Source organism: Cariama cristata, unplaced genomic scaffold (assembly GCF_000690535.1).
Source record: "Cariama cristata isolate BGI_N322 unplaced genomic scaffold, ASM69053v1 scaffold7611, whole genome shotgun sequence".
In the NCBI taxonomy this organism is placed as follows: domain Eukaryota; kingdom Metazoa; phylum Chordata; class Aves; order Cariamiformes; family Cariamidae; genus Cariama; species Cariama cristata.
The window spans coordinates 24,681-42,370 of record NW_009598604.1 but is presented as its reverse complement, the minus strand read 5'-3'; the positions used below and the strand labels follow the sequence as shown (position 1 = coordinate 42,370).

The 17,690-nt window shown below is 36.9% G+C and overlaps 1 protein-coding gene across 1 annotated transcript in view; it reads right to left on the bottom strand.

Annotated features, from left to right (window-relative positions):
* Nucleotides 1–4,643: 4,643 nt before the first annotated feature.
* Nucleotides 4,644–17,690, bottom strand: part of CSNK1G3 (casein kinase 1, gamma 3) — a gene marked incomplete at its 3' end in the record, with an annotated part of 30,064 nt that continues 17,017 nt past the window's right edge. Inside the window, exons 5-9 of the mRNA XM_009709350.1 lie at nt 16,276–16,424; nt 15,150–15,245; nt 14,401–14,496; nt 5,040–5,146; nt 4,644–4,667 (exon numbers count right to left, since the gene is read on the bottom strand). Of these exons, the coding sequence (XP_009707652.1) occupies nt 4,644–4,667; nt 5,040–5,146; nt 14,401–14,496; nt 15,150–15,245; nt 16,276–16,424 (472 nt within the window). The remainder of the gene's footprint in view (nt 4,668–5,039; nt 5,147–14,400; nt 14,497–15,149; nt 15,246–16,275; nt 16,425–17,690) is intronic.

The window sequence follows — 17,690 nt, the reverse complement described above, 5'->3', positions numbered from 1 at the left end:
GGGCTCCAGAGCTGGATGCAATATTCCAGTAGGGGTCTCACCAGAGCGGAGTAAAGGGGCAGAATTACCTCCTTCGACCTGCTGGCCACACTTCTCTTGATGCAGCCCAGGAAGCAGTTGGCCTTCTGGGCTGCGAGTGCACATTGCTGACTCACGTCAGGCCTGTCATCCACCAGCACCTCCAAGTCCTTCTCTCCGCAGGGCTGCTCTCAATCACACCATCACATCATATTCTAGAAAAACAATCTAGAATTTTACCTCTTCAGTGTTTAACAACATTTTGCTTATATGGAGCCTGTCTCAAGGAACAGCAGATCACACTTCTTAAAGTTTAGGTTTTCCTGCCTTCCTTACCAGAAAATTTTAACCCATCCTTGCAGCAAATCTCATACTGTCCTTTATTCCTTCTCCATAGCCTATTTAATTTGCTACTTCTCTATCAACCAGAGAAGAAGGGCATCATGCAATGGGGAATTCAAGAGTTCTATCTTCAACCAAAATAAAGCACTGCTTTTTTAATCTCCTGGTCTTCTGGAGTTTGCGTAATACTACTACAAAGAGTATAATTTCTATTAACAGTTGTGGCTTTGTTTAATTATAAGAACTATTCAACTGTATTCTAGTTCAGGGGATTTACAATCATAGAATCATTTGGGTTGGAAAGGACCTTTAAGATCATCGAGTCCACCCATTAACCTAGCACTGCCAAATTCACCACTAAACCATGTCCCTAAGCACCACATCTATGCATCTTTTAAATACCTCCAGGGATGGTGACTCCACCACTTCCTGGGCAGCCCGTTCTAGTGCCGGACAACCCTTTCAGTGAAGAAGTTTTTCTTAATATCCAATCTAAACCTCCCCTGGTGTAACTTGACGCCATTTCCTCTCATCCCATCACTGGTTACTTGGGAGAAGAGACGAATCCCCACTGCGCTACAACCTCCTTTCAGGTAGCTGTAGTAGTAGTTCACTAAATCACTAAATCCTGATGACTGTTTATTTGGTGTGGAAAAATAAATCCCTTTATTAATCTCTCTCTCTCTCAAAAGTGTTAAAGGAATGCAAATTCCTTAGGGCACTGTAAATCACAAGACTGACTTGGAAACTTACTGAAATGTGTATTTATCAGCCTAGAAGTGCTAGATCTGTCAGACCTTTCAAGGCCAAACAAATGTAATTTTAAAATATATGTACATTTACATGGGAATAAGACAGGTATGATTACATTGCCTGATAATAAATTTTATGAAAAAAATGGAGCCCTGAAATTAGAGAGCCATAGTGCATAATCTCTTGAACAGTATAATTTGTAATAGAAATGCAGACACGTTCCTAAGAATACTGTCACTAGAGGGTGTCATTATCACTTTTGTATACATATTACATTGCTTGAAGTAACATTTAAAGCCACAGATAAGGGTGTTATTAATGAGAATTAAACCACAAATTTATCTTATTATTCTATACGCACGCAAAATGCATAGGAACAAATACACTTTGAAAATTTCTAATTCTAGGAAATGAATTTTTTTTTCTTTTTAAAGAAAGCATTTAATGACTGCTAACCTCTTTCTCTGTAGGGTATAAAACATTTCTATAGCAAGCAGTATAATACTGATTTATGAGACTCAAGAAACAACTTTTCCTGTACAATCTAACGTGACCTTTGAGATATTATCTAAGGTAGCAATCTCAGTATTATGCTTACAAACACTTCTTATCCTACTTAAAATATTATCATACCTTTTTTCTGTTAAATACCCTTCCCTCTACAACTTGAGCTGACCCTTGGCACAACGTGCTAAAGCAACTTCAGTTCTCATTTGTGTTTAGATAGCTGTGGTTTTATATTTGTCATCTAGCATGTGGCAGCACTTTACTGCACGATTATTAACAGGTGTTTAAAGTGGCAAAAAGAAAGGAAGACACAAAAAGGACATATCATATCATCATTTCCTGTTTGTCCTTCTCTGTCCTCCTGTGGCACAGCCCTTTGGTTATCCAAATCACACGTGCTTCACAAAAGCAACTGTTCTGATGGCTAGCAAAGAGTTAAGGAAATAAAGGCTAATTGCTCAGTGATAACTGGACGACCATCTGTAGACAGTACAAGTGCCAGGGCAGAACAGCGATCAGGTTATAATGGCTTTACCACTCCAGTAAGTAACAACCCAAACAGGGCTGAAAGCTACTGAAAAAAAAAAAAAACACCACAAAACCAAAACCCCAAAACCCATAACAAAAGCAAAACAACAAAAAAACCACCAAAAAACCCAAAACCCAACACCCACCGCTAAGTCACGCTTGCTGCACATGCTGCACAGCAACACCTGAGGAGCATGAAGATGACAAAGCATAATACTTAGAATATATACTGTATCTGAGTACATAGACATGTATCAAACAATGGAAGCGTTTGATGCATGCCCCAAAATAATAAAACGCTTACTGAAATAAAAGCCTTGTCTTTTCTGATTTACAGCATCCCACTGAAGTGGTAACATAAGAACTAATATTCAGCTAAACAATATTTGTGTTCATAATTATAACCACACATGACAGGGCACCCTTTCTCCAATCTTTTAAACAAAGATATAGTCATGCTAAGCTTCTAAAACTATGAAAACATCTAGAACAACGAATGAAGTGTTGCTAAAAATATTCCAGTTTGTCATCTCAGAGTATGAGGAAAAGCTACAAACAGATGACAACAGCAAGAGAGGTTAGCATTGTTCATATTTTCAGCTGGAGAAGATTATGAAAGATACACAAAGTGAGAGTCTTTTGATAAAACAATGTCTCCTTAAAAAAAAGAAGTGTCTATATCACAAACATAAAAGATACTAATACTTACACTTCCTTACACTCTTCATCAGTGTAAAATCTATAACTGGATGTGTAAATGTCTCACAATACCTTTTGATGTTAAGCTTGTAACTGTCACATTAAAATGTAAAATTGGCTAAACCTTCTAAAGTATTGTTACTGAGAAAAAAATGTGTACCTATACATTGATGTCTGATAGCAATGCTGGGGAGGAGGTGTATGTGAGTGTGTGTGTGTTGCTTTAATTACTGCCAAAATATAAAACAACTTCTACTCCCCAAAAAATAGTGAATATGGAAACTTCTACTCCCCAAAAAATAGTGAATATGGAAACTGCGGTTTAAATAGACACCACTGGAAAACTAACTTGTAAGTTTCATACTGAAAAAGAACATCAATCAATGAACAAAGTAGGATATTGAAACCAGATACTTGGTAAGAAAATCACTAAAGACTAGGCCAAAAAGGTCAAGGATGGCATATTTGTCCATCAATTATTCGTATCAGAGGAAATGAACTTCCACACTTTTAAAGCAGCTGCAGCATCTTGGCTTCTGACAATTCTCTTACTCTCTGTAGATAACTAAGCATAGGTTTAATTGCGCTGAACACTACTTAAAACTTTAGAAATCTAATCTTTTCCTGTGTGTAAATATACTGGGCATAAGGAAAGTTATCACTGCACCTATCCAAAGGGAGGGGATAGCCTGCACAAAGAGAAATTCCCTGCCAACATCCTTGGTCTTTGATGTCTTTTTTTGGTTTTAGATATATATCAAGAAAGCTGAATTCTTGCCAGAAAAGTAATAATACAGTACTCTGCAAAGATGGCAGACAAAGAACTGGTCTTCTCAGTGCTCACAGAAAGCTAGTGCACAAGTGTGGCACAACAGACGCCTCCACTCACAATTTTTGACTACACATGCACATAAATCTTACATACAAAACCCAGAACATGCAGTTTCAAAAAAATTGCAAGAAAAATGTGTACTTTGAGAAATTTCCTCTTATCTAAAAGTTTGGAAAATGTGCCCTACAAAACTTACTGCTATTAAGGAATGCTTACTGGATTGTTCTGCTGCTAATGTATTCTTCACAATTGAGTGCCTCTTTGTGATGAACTAGATGCATATTCTTGTAGTCCTATTCCAAGCATAATTATAAAAGAAAATACTTTGCAAGTTATACTGCCTTTAGTTACCAAGAATATTTTTCTGCACTGTTTTGCAAGTCTGATTTTACTACTCAAATATGTATACATTAGTTGTCCATCCTGTGTTAACAGACCTTAATATTTTCCCCTTTCATTATACTGTAACTTTAAGAAACTCTGAAGTTATGTTTTAGTAATTAGTTAGCAGGTTGTCAAAGACTAATACTCTGTTAAATACTATGTTTACAGAGATAATGGGCAAAGTTCAAACATTTGCTAGCATTTATTACTTGTTCATATAAGCGAGTTATTTTCTAGATGTTAAAATACTAGCTGAATGCTACAACATCTGAAAATAATGTTCTCCCCTCTAACACATGATAGCAAGTAAAAAAAAAATATTCTACTATCCACTAAAAAGGATTAAATAAAGTACACCACAGACTACAGAACTTAAAAAGCAAGCAAGATTTGAAGCAGGCAAAATAGCTCCTGAATGTAGCTGTTTGTAAAAACAATTAATTGTTTCATAATATTGAAACATGTTTTGTCATTTCCAAATGGACTTGTTATTTTAAAGTTCTCTGAAATTAGCTTTAAACCAAATAACAAGAACACAGCCCCAGGGGTTATTTCTGCCTGCCTCTGCTGTAGAACTCACCACATGTTCAACATTTTCTGGCAGCTATACAGGAGAGTAAGGGAAAAAAAGAGAATCAGAATACCAAACAGAGAATGAATTTCACATTTTTCATGCGTAACTTCTGGTAGTCAGAACACTATCTTAAAATAAATATTTCAAAATTAGTTCAAGTATCAAAAATGCATGCACTTCTCTAGTATAGACAGATTTGTTATTGAGGGCTTAGCCTAAAAAGCACAAGTTATAGAAAATCTATTATTTAAATATGTAAAGCCAAAATTAAGTATAGCACTACAATTTTGCCGCTCACCAGTGGTTATTCAGTTTAGACAGTATTTTTTAAATAATTATACAAGAAAAATTTTGGAACAGCTGAGCACACAAGATCTAAAGAATATAAAAAGATGGACATACTTAGTTTCATCCATTAATTCTATTGCTGCAGGAGCTGTGATGGGTGCATTTGAACGGCCTGCAGTTGGGTCATCTGTGTTCAGTTCTCCATTTGTTGAGCTTACTACCTGAAATCACCAGAAATACCTGAAATTATGCTAGTGCCAGACATACATTTGTCAATTCCTAAAGTTACAATGCATCTTCAAAATCAGTAATTTTTGTTCATTTCTTAATTTTTTAATTCCAATACTAGTAACTTTTCCAGGTTTTATTCCTGCATCCCTGCACTCCTGCCATTTTTCTTTCATATCTACTGGTGGAACTGACATCTATACAACAGACAAAGTCAGTGGACTAAGCAAAACAATTCTGTTGACCAGCTTTGCCGATCTCCCTCATGTCTTTTCAGAGCCTTAAGGGAAGGCACTAACTCATTTCCTGATACCAATTCAGTCAGTCTTACCATCTCTCTGTTTCTTTAGTGTATTTAAGCTTCCCAATTTCCCCTCTTTGTGTGGCTGGATTCAGTTGTATCTCAAAGAGTACTCACCAGAAGAGGGGAAAACTAAGACTTTTTCTAGACCTAAGAGTGTAGGTAGTGTTTCGTTTTCACTCTTAGAGCACAAGAACACTAATTACATTCAAAAAAGAAAATTAGATTCATCTTCATTCCCATTAATTTACTCTCAAATTACTTTGTAAATTCTTGAGCCACTGGGAAAGCTCTAGTTCTATGGGAATATTTGTTTTGACTTTAAACCAAATAGAACGCAATATTCTCTCTCTCAGTTCCTGTCAGCTCTCCCACATGACAAATGAAACTATTCCAGAGGGTTCTCCCTTACTCACCTCACAGAATCTCCCAGGAAGATGGTTAACTGGATACAGACAAGTGCATATCTGCTCAGGGCAGCTGACAATGCTAACTGACCGACTAAGTATCAAGAGGTCAACTAACTACAAAGTGGCAGCAAATGTATGTCACCTCTAAGCATGTGGAGGAAAAGAAGGTTGCCAGAAGTAGTCAACATGGGTTCACCAAGGGGAAATCATGCTTGACTAATCTGATAGCCTTCTACAATGGCATGACTGGCTGGGTAGATAAGGGGAGAGCGGTGGATGTTGTCTACCTTGACTTCAGCAAGGCTTTTGGCACTGTCTCCCATAACATCCTCATGGGTAAGCTCAGGAAGTGTGGGTTAGATGAGTGGACAGTGAGGTGGATTGAGAACTGGCTGAATGGCAGAGCTCAGAGGGTCGTGATCAGAGACACAGAGTCTAGTTGAAGGCCTGTAGTTGGTGGTGTTCCCCAGAGGTCAGTTCTGGGTCCAGTCTTGTTTAATTTACTCATCAATGACCTGGATGAAGGGTCAGAGTGTACACTCAGGAAGTTCTCTGATGATGCAAAACTGGGAGGAGTGGCTGATACACCAGAAGGCTGTGCTGCCATTCAGTGAGACCTGGACAGGCTGGAGAGTTGGGCAGAGAGGAACCTGATGAAGTTCAACAAGGGCAAGTGTAGAGTCCTGCACCTAGGGAGGAATAACCCCATGTACCAGTACAGGCTGGGGGTTGACCTGCTGGAGAGCAGCCCAGCGGAGAAGGACCTGGGAGCGCTGGTGGACAACGAGTTGACTGTGCGCCAGCAACGTGCCCTCGTGGCCAAGAAGGCCAATGGTATCTCGGGGTGCATTAGGAAGAGTGTGGTCAGCAGGCTGAGGCAGGTTCTCCTCCCCCTCTACTCTGCCCTGATGAGGCCACATCTGGAGTGCTGTGTGCCGATAAGGAACTACTGGAGAAAGTCCAGTGGAGGGCAACAAAGATGATGAGGGGACTGGAGCATCTCTGTTATGAGGTAAGGCTGAGGGAACTGGGTCTGTTCAGCCTGGAGAAGACTGAAAGGGGAATCTCATCAATGCTTATAAATACGTTAAAGGTGGATGTCAAGAGGATGGAGCCAGACTCTTTTCAGTGGTGCCCAGGGACAGGTTAAGGGGCAACATGCACAAACTGAAACTCAGGAAGTTCCACCTTAACATGAGGAAGAACTTCTATGCTCCAAGGGTGGCAGAGCACTGGAACACATTGTGCAGGGAGGCTGTGGAGTGTCCTTGTTTAGAGATATTCAAAACGTGCCTCAACACGATGCTGTGCAACTTGCTGTAGGCGACCCTGCTTTGGCAGGGGGGTTGGACTAGATGATCTCCAGAGATCTTTCCAACCCTGACAGAAATATCATTCTGGCCAAATAATATAAGAACCTGCAGAAAACACCTGTACACATATTCAGCTACAGGAATGTGGACCAATAGTGGTTCATAGTTCAAGATTTTTACTAGCTGTTGCTTGAAGGTCAGAGATCAAGGTAGAAGAAAACAGAGGGAAGGAAAGTTAACCTCATAATGTTACTCTTCCACTCACCACTCACCTTTCCAAGCTCTTCTCTTAACTTGGCAGTTATGTTTCATCTGTTTATAAGCAGAGCTCATAGCCTCGCCTACTGAAGTTTGCTTTGTGGTTCCTATTGTAACTAAGCACAGAGGTTCAGAAGTTTGCTGAACTTAAGCGGTTTTCCATGCCATATGCCTACAGCAGGCTGAGTTTGTCGGGGTTTTTTGGTTGGTTGGTTGGTTTTTGGTTTTTTGTTGTTGTTTTTTGTTTGTGTTGAGTTTCACTAAAATAGGAACCACTGCCAAAAAAATCCTACAGCCTAATAACAAAACAAAAGGAACGATATCCAAGATTCAAAGAACCCAATTACTTAAATTTTGGTCAACATAACTGAAGGAATTCTGGGAGACTAGACTTTAATTCTGTGATGACAGGTCAGTCAGTAGAGTTTCAACCAGGTGGCTTATGCTTAGTTTCATATCATCGGGGATGGCAGAAGCATTAAACATTCACTCACAGAAATAGGTAGGAAATGTACTTTAACAAATCATAAGATGGTGGGTCAGCCATCTTAAACTAAACACTGGGTTAGCAGATTTTTTTTAGAAGTACCTTAATATTTATTGTCATTATTGTCCATATTTACTGGTATGGGGAAATAGTATGACCCCAGCCATCTCATCAGGCATCTTAACTGTGCACAGTTTCATAGCTTCTTGTGAAATATCCAGCTGTAACAGTGATAATCAGAGCAGAAACATACGATGTTTGCATGGGAAGCACTTGCTAAATAAGACAGGATCATTCATGAAAATGTAAGGGTAAAAAAATTTGCTCCACTTGTCCACCAAGTGAGTTTTGTATCCAAAGGATCCAAATCATAACTACATAACTAATCACAACTACAGCCTCAAGTAATCCATATAAAGCAATGCGACCCAGTTAAGATTGTAGTCAACCTTGCCAGCAGTCCTAATAATTCAGGATTTCTGCTCCATGACCTAGATTTAAAATGAGCTTTCTAAAGAGATCCTCAGACCTGTGTTGAAATTTCAATAACAATGGTTGATCAGAAACAGAAGCCTTTTTCTTCAGTTTACTCAAGTAAGAGTAGGGTCCATCAAGAAACATCAAGACAGTTATATGCCCCTTTCTGGATAGAAAGCAAACCCATACACCTTAGTATTCCTGACTGTTGTGACAAACAGGTGACAGTTTGCACAGGTTATTTGCTAGAACTTCAATTTTCTTCTCTTTTCCTACAAAAAGCAAATTAAAACATTTATGACTTTTACTCAAATATCAAACACATTGCCCAACTCTAGCATCTCTGGAGCTTTCACATGGCAGTCTCCTTCACCTTTCTTTCCCAGGAGTGCCTATTCAATCATTCACCTCTATCTTCTTGGACAGCAGATTCAAAAGAAGGGATCAAACTCAAGCACGTATACATTCTTCATTTGAACTGGAAAACATGAAAGGAGGTATCTAAAAATCCTTCCTGGATTAATAATCTAGTCATGAATATTATTTTTCAACAATAGGTTGAAAAAATCCATCTTTCCCTTCTGATGGATGAAAAATGTTAGGAGCAAGCAAAAACATTTTGACAGGAACAAAACTGTATCTAAACATGTTTTTATAGTCTGCCCTTCTATCACTGCTAAAGGAAGTCTATTCTGGAGAGGTAAGCAGATCAACAAAAAAAGGTTTGCTACTCTGGTTCAAGATTCATGGATAGTTCCTATCATCCTTTGTCAACAACTCTCTTCTGGACTCTTTGGAACCTCTTCTGGCAATTGTTAAAAGAACATCTGCAAGATTTGAGCAACTCATAAAACCAAAAAACTTCCTGGTTCATGACAGGTTTGGTTTTTGGTGTTTTTTTTCAAATCACAGTTAAAGTCATACTAATCTGAGCTGACTCCAGCTTTAAAGGAGCAATAACAATCTTCTGCTTAGGTCAATGCACTGCCATATGGTAACAAAAAATAAAACTTATTTCAGAGTTTCCCAACACCTTTATATGCTTATAAAAGAGGAAGCAGAGAAGTTGTAACACTCTCTTTGGTGATTCTTTTCTTGAAATTCTTCAAATTGACTTCAAAACTGAATTGTATTTCTTGACAGTGGTTTCCTTTAGTGGGAGAAGTTTTCCTTTTCAAGACAGCATTTGTCCTAAGGTGTTTTTTTATTAATTTGACTGTTTTCTCTAAGAAACCTTAACACAAACTTTGTAGAAACCTTTGGACCAGAGAGCAGAAGACTGTCCCGCCTCACTCCAGTCGATCTCTATTGAAAAGATAGAGATCAAGGAGAAAGAGACCTCAGTCCTTCCCATATACATACACCAGACACATCCACCACATACATAAGCAAATATGATCAAGTATAAGTGCCTGTTACATAGCTTAGTTTAGATGGGAGGAAAACAAAGTTCATCTTTCTGGAAAGATCTGTGATGTCTGAAAGCATAAGTGAACCAAAGAGTATTCATTGGTAGTCCAAAAAACAGCATCAGTCATGCTTCTCCAGCATCACAAATGTCCTGAGTTTTGCTCTTCTCTACTACTGCTGAAAACAGCTCTAGGAAAAGTCTCAGTAAAATGAAGAATCAAGAATTAATACACTTGCGACACAGCAAAATATTTACCTTTAAAAAAAGCCAAACAACTAACAAGGACTCATTGAAAGGAGTGCAAGCGATAGGCAGGGTGCTTCAGCTCCAGTATCAGTAAGGCTACAACTGTATGATCTTGCAATCATAAGTTCCGTACCTTGCTAAAATAACCTACAATGCCATAAGTTAACTCCCTGTAACATCAGTAAAATATTTTGCAGTCTGACCAAAACGTGCATTTGGTAGAAAACTGATAATGCAGTGTACACTCCAACTACACGCCAATCATCTCAAAAATCAGCACAACACAGGTAGAAAGATAAGGGAATATAACAAAACCGAACAAGAATAAGTCACCTGGAAGACAGCGTATGCACTGAAAGTGTGGTACACCAAATTGTGTAGCCAGGATGTACCACAAATAAGGCACAAATAAGATTCATCACTATGGATCCACATAAAAAGCTAAACTTTAGGAAAGCAGAGAGTATAACCAATAGACAAAACTAACAGTGCCTATAAGAAAAATTTTTTATTTCATTTCTCTACTTATGACTGGCATTGGACTGGATTTCCTCAGTAGCCTGATGAAAGATGAGAGGCACAATTCATCTTAATAGCTTTGTTTACAATTGTAGTGAAAAAATGTGGATATTGAAGTTAATGTTTTTACGCCTAAAAATTCTGTTAACAAAAAGAATTAGGTTTCTGAAAACTAGTATTTTAAACTTAGTTTCAAATTAGAAGTGTTGCAATGTTGAAGATTAACTTAAGCTACTCACCTATACAAAAGTGGGAGACTAACCGCTAAGCTGAAAGCCTAAAACAACTTTAAGCATTTTGATAACAGATCTTATCCTGGTTTAAATTTAGTTCCTTTAAATTTAATCAGTTCTTTAAAAGTTTAATTTGAAGAGCACATATATAAAGAAGTATATGCATCGTATTGGCTGTTTCTTGCTACCCTCTATACCATAAGGCAAACAAAATACTAAACCCACTACCTAATACCAATACATCAACTGTGGGACCGACTAGTTTCTCAGATATATGGTTCCTCAGAAGCCTCCTAAGGTCCAGTTACAATCAGGCAAAGTTAAGCCTGAACACCAATCCCCCAAATAGTAACAGTAAATCTTCAGGCTTTGTTTTGTTTGTTTTGGATCAGTATGTGAACTAATCTTTTACTTGCTATGTTCAAAAGTCAGTCAGAAAGTCTCTCATAAAACAAATTTTGCTGATTTGCATGCTTATAATTACAACAAGAAATTGCAAAAATTTGAAAAATACATAGAAAATAATCCTTCATTTCATTACCCATCTCAGTAACTGAATTCTCTATTCTTCAAAAAATAATGCCAGCCTTCATGCCTAAGCAATTCATTAGTGATACTACATAATCCTATATTTTACCTTCAGAAAGCTTCCAGTTAAGACAAAAAGAATATAAAAATTCACAAAAACTTATGGAAATTTGTTTCATCTAAAGCATTGCTATCTTGACTTCTTGAAGGAGAGGTGTCTTGCAACTCAGGACTACTTACGTCAAACATGTAACCTTTCAAGCAGTTCCTAAGCACCTTTCAAGACCTATGGTGCTTCACTGGGAAATCTTTAACCTGATCTTTTAATCTAATCTCCTTTTAAAGAACTTCCAAATGGGAAAACAGAAAGAGAAAGGGTAAGAGGAAGCAGACCAGCTAGCAAGTGATGAAAAGAAGTAATGAACCGATTAGTACAGTCTTTATGACTGTATAATCAGTTTGCAGTTCACTCAGAGAAGGAAACAATTCAGTGCGGTACAACTGACATTTTTGGGAACTGAGGCAAACTTATACAGACACAGGAAGTTGCTGAACACGTTTTTATCTTATTCTAAATAGAGGTAATTGGAAGAAGGGATGTGAACTATTTCTACAGGTCTTCCCTTTACAAGTCAATTTGGTAACAGTATTTGAACTTTAAACATGAACTGATACTACAAAGTAAAATTAGACATGATTAAGCACATTAGTGTGTCTCTAAGACAGGCCTAGAGAGGCTGGGATAACTTAAATTAATACAAACCTCACAATGATTACTATTAAGGAACAAAAAACATTTAGAACCTGAATGTTTCCCACTTGAACATCGTTACTAAGAGCGTAAAAATACATACTAGCATACATGTATGTGCACACCAACATTCAGTCCACTAGAAATTAATATGTCACAGCGAAGAAACACTAACATATTTTAATAAACTTCTACAGAAGGATCTCAGAGATGGCATCATCAGTAGTATTACAGATGACTAATAACAGTGACCTAAAAAACATTCTGTTGTCACTTTAAATTAGAATTATCTGCCAGATTTTCATATCTTGCAGAAAAACAGATAATTCAGCATAAAACTGATCTCAAAGACGAGCAATGACTTACTAATGTCACAGAAAAAATGAATACACTTTAATTTCATACCTTAGATTCAACTATCCTTTGAAAAATTACCTGTGGCACGTTTAGCACATGTCTTCTTGGGGACAATTAGGAATCCAGCTAAACTAGCTAGCTTACCATCCAACTTAATAGAATGATTCAGTTAGTATCGATACAACAAAGGGGTATTTGACAGCAGTCAAGGGCTCAAACGTCAAAACAAAACTAAAGATAGTACATAGTTTTATAAGTGCCTTTAATGAGGAAGCACGACCACTCCACATTAAAAAGCAACTCAACACCCTTGTGTACAACACTTGATCTTCAAAGACGCAGACCAAATGGCTGCAGTTTTGCGCACTGTTCTTTTTACACGTCAACTGTTTCGTGTCAACTGACCTAAGTGATCTGAACTCAGAATGCCCATATCCTTTGAGGAAAAAAAAAAAAGGAAGAACGTTATATTAACAGAAAGGAATACTACTGGTGTTTCCTAGAAAATGTTCTCCCTGCCCCTAAAATTTAACATATATTACAATGGAATAAAATCTCTTGCAAGTGTTACATTTTACCTGAGAAAGAACAAAAGGTTTCTTAGGAGCCATGATTGCCAAAAGAATATGATATGATACACAATTTGAAAGTTCTAGTAACTGAAATTTAACAAGGTAAATAAACGTTTTTCTAATCTAAAAAATAAAAAATTAAGAAATGTAATAATTTTGAAAGACACAATGTCAAATCCAATTTTGATTCCACATTACTGTACGGTTCTCAAAAGATAAATGACTACCTTTAAAACTGATGTTATTGAGAGAACTATTGCAACTCAAGGTAAATATTCAGATCAAGTTTTTAAAATACTTGTTTATGGGAAGCATAGAACAGTTTTGAAACCTCTCTTGATACAGAGTGATAATTACCATCTACCAGCTTTTCTTACATGACACATGGCAATGGTTTCTAAAGTAGCAAATTTCAAAGACCGTTAAGTTTGAATCGAGTTTCAAAGCATTCAAAGAAGATAAGGAATTATCACACTGGTGAGACTACAGCACTGTTTTTTTCTTTTTACCCTGGACTTCCCATTCTTTCTTCAGGCATTGACAAATTTTTTCCAGAGCAAAACTTCATAAGAAATATACATAATTTAGGTTGTCAGAATCAAAATGCAGCAGACAGAAAATACTTTTTTCCCTAGACAACACTTTACAAAGTTAAATTATTTTCATTTCAGACTGAAAGCTCAAAACCTCATACAGACTTTGCAGCTGGCATTTTGAATCCTATATTACATTTAGATTTCTTTATGTATTATCCCAACTATCTCACCCCAAAAGATACTCAAGGAACAAGACATCAAAAAGTGAAATTGAGAGCAAACTAAGAAGAAAAGCTCTTTGAAGATGAAATAAATAATAATAAAGGAAAATTTGTTGTTTTCTACTCATTTTTCTACTGCTAAGTGTGAAGTAGTACCCTGGGAAACATTCTTCTAGTCAACTATTGTTTGAACAAAACTAGTAAAGTTTAAGCAAAAATCACTACTTAACACTTTCATCTGAAGTTTACTTAAGGAACAAAAAACATGACTAACAGCACTGAATTCAGTCAACAGTGGTTTAGTTGCTAATACAGCTAAAGAACACATAAAAAGTCTAAACTTCAGTCGCTTGCAGTGATGTAAGTGTATATGCCCTCAAAAACAGAGGTACTTCCATTGTTTTAGGCTTTCACTAAGAAACATGTAGCACACATACAAAAAGATCCATAGTTTTCCGCACCTGTTTTAATTTCAGTTTAGCAATAGTGAAGTAGGGAATAATACGAACATTCTGAACATTACTGGAAAGCGAGCTTAATATGAAAACAGGAATCATGTCATGCACTACAGGAATCTAGTATTACATAATGCAAGATGGCTAAGTCATGCAAAGAAGCAGAAAATACCTGTACCGAGCCACCATGCCTGTCAGCTGCTAGGTGAGCCCTCAAATGATGTGGATTGGCTTGCTGTGAGTTGCAAGCTGCCCTGTGGTCTGCTGACTATCATTTTTCAATGCATTTGGAATATATGCAAAAGAAGAAATAAAAATTCCAAAAATAAACAATTCATGAATTAATTATTATATATTATTTTTAAAGAGCACAGAAGTACTACCTACTCAATTCCTATATAGACTTTACATCAACATTATGTGCATATTTATGCATGCCTACACATACATTATCAGACAGAAGGTACCTAAAATTCAAAATTCCTAGTAAGAAACAAAGTCCATCAACACAACCCTGTAACTTAGCTTAGGTAAATGGACATAGATCTAAATTGTTTTACCACCTTGGTCATTATCCTAGTTTAAAAATACAAGTGAAAATGTTACAGACACATGTTAGAACCCCAACAGATGATATAGCATATGGAGAAGAGACAGTGATTAAAATTTCAAGACATATGAGCAGAGAAAAAATTCACTACCGATGTAAGCTATGTTATACCATAACATCAAACAAGCAAGGTTTTAGGAAATTTTAAGGTCTACAGATGTAGAAACACATTAACAAGGATCTACTTAAATCAAAGAAAAAACAAAGGCCTGAAGTCAATTTTATTTTGGAGTTCTAATGAAAGCAACAACATAGCATAAATCATTGGACAAAAGACAAAGTAATGCTGATAATCTTACTGAGCAGTTTACCTGATTTTTGGATTGTTGCATTTTATCTCTGTGCTGATATGCATCTCTGTTTGAAGACACTGCAGGGTCTGAATGTATTGAACCCACTGGAGTAGGCTACAAATATAAATAATATGTAGCAACTGGTAAAAAAATAGATTTCTAAATCTTATCAAAACTTACTGGTTTGCAATAGAAAATAATCTTTAAATCTGACAGTTTCCCATGACCCAAAATTATCAAATTAAAGCAGAAGCTTAACTAGATAATTACTAACACCAAAGAGAAAAAAAAAGACCTATACAATTTCATGAAGTACCAACTCTGAGTATTATCACACGTTAATTTTCTGAAAGACTTTAGGCTGCTATTTTCTGCAGTTAGAAGTTATGACATTCTGATGAAGGCCTGAAGAAAGGCTTCAAGTAATTTTTAATGCTAATCACTGAAAAAAGATTTATCAACAAATAGTACGATTCTTTCAGAGAGTCACACAAAGAATTTCAGGGTAAAATGTATAATCTGAAATTGTCCAATTTACACACACAACCCCTTCCCTACTTACTATAAAGAAGAAAGAAAAGATTTGAGGTGCCGAAAAATTCATCTTTAAAGAATATAAACACAGTATTTTCAGTAACTTTAGATGCACTGTGATGGAAACTGATACTCTACATCATATTTCATTAGAACAATGCATAAAAAATACAGACAGTTTCTTCACAATGAACTGATGAATATCTGGAGTATACCTCAGATGCAGGGAAGGGATAGCTACATTTTAAAATTACTGGGAGCAAGAAAGTCCCCAAAGCAAGAAAATACATGTAATAATGACAATCACCTGCAAAGTTTAAACTCCTTCAACTCAAAAATCAGTCTGAATTCCTACAACCTCATTTTGGCTTGAGCAGAGATTTGCTTTGATACTAAGAGTACATGTTTGGAAAGAGACTCAGTATGAAACATCTCAAGCCGACAGATAATGTTTGAAAATGCATCTGAAAATGGGTTTGTAGTAGTAGCTGTTCACAAGTCTAATAGCAGCCATGAGATGCACATGTATTCTGAAACTCAAGACTAACACTGGCTCAAAACAGATCACACAAAAAAAACAGTATATTACTAATAGCTTAATTGTACTCACCAACTGTTTGCCAATCCAGTCATATTCATAATCAAACACATAGCCTTTCCGATCAAGTAAGTCTGTGAAGAGTTTTCTTAAGTAGTCATAGTCCGGTTTTTCAAAAAAATCTAGCCTTCTTACATAACATAGATATGTAGCCATTTCCTCTATATAAATAAGAAATGTACACAATTGCCATACCTGTTCTAATGGCACTCAAAGAAGAGTACTTATTATTACATTTTAAAGCAACTTCTACCTCTTACCATAAAACCTGAGCATTTGTTCACCATGAATCTGAATTACCAGAAAGAAAAGCTACTTAACAGTAATTACATTTTTCAAGATATACTGCCGTATTTTAAACAAGTAACCCCTCCCTACTAATTTTTCTATTGCATTACCTGTCGAGGTCTTTCATTCAACCTGCCAATCATGATGCACAATGTGCCAAAAAAGTGGGGAGAGAAATGCCTCCAATTTTCAAATTTTTTTTTCAATTAATTGTACAAAGATAAGCCTAAGGAAAGTAAAGAAAGGGGCATACGAATGTACAGAGTAGACTATGTCTCAAAGAACACCTGTTATTGCAAGGTAACCTTCCTTTCTTTATGAGAGGATCCATATGTACGTTCTCAAGTGGGCAACTCCAATAAAACCTACTCAGTATAGGCTCTGTTGAGCTATAACCGTAGTATGACTATGGAAGACTGCAACAGTGCTGAATGCTTCAGGCATCACGTTATGTGAAGGTACTGGGCAGAAGTAGTAAATATCCTGAACAGAAACACTGCAGAGAAGTACTAGGGTTACCTGAGCTCTTGCAGAATGACTTCTGACCAGCGTCAGCTTAATATCACTGTTTAAATACCATGACAGCATACAAATGGAGATTCCTTTGGGTAGATGTTACATGGAAATTGTAAGATTCTCCCTGTAGTGGAGACAACCAGGGAGATTTCTTACAGGGCCTGGACCTGTAAAGATAAAGGGGAAGAGCCTTCCTAGTCGTTAAAGGGTATGAAGTACAAACTGCGCACTAGCAGCCACAACCTTCTCGTTAAGACAAGAGTTCCAGCACAAACCTCCTGGCAAGTGAGTAAAGCATACAGAAGTCCCATTCTTGATAATGGGTTTAAGCCATGAAAGGCTTCTGAGACAATAGCTGCAAGGAACAAGCATCCTTATGGACAGAAGACTACAAGAATCCAAGGGCTGAAAGGGAGGACCCGTGAACATCTGAAGCACAAGCTTCAAACTTCATCAAGAAACTGCTCAGACATGTGACTATATTTGCAGTAACTCCTTTAGGAATTCGTGAAGTGAGTGGCATGTGGAAATATAACAGTCTGAGAAAAATGCAGATAGTGAGAAGAGATAAATGTTAACAAGCTTTCACAAAAGACCAAGTCCTATAGGTCCTTCCACTCCAG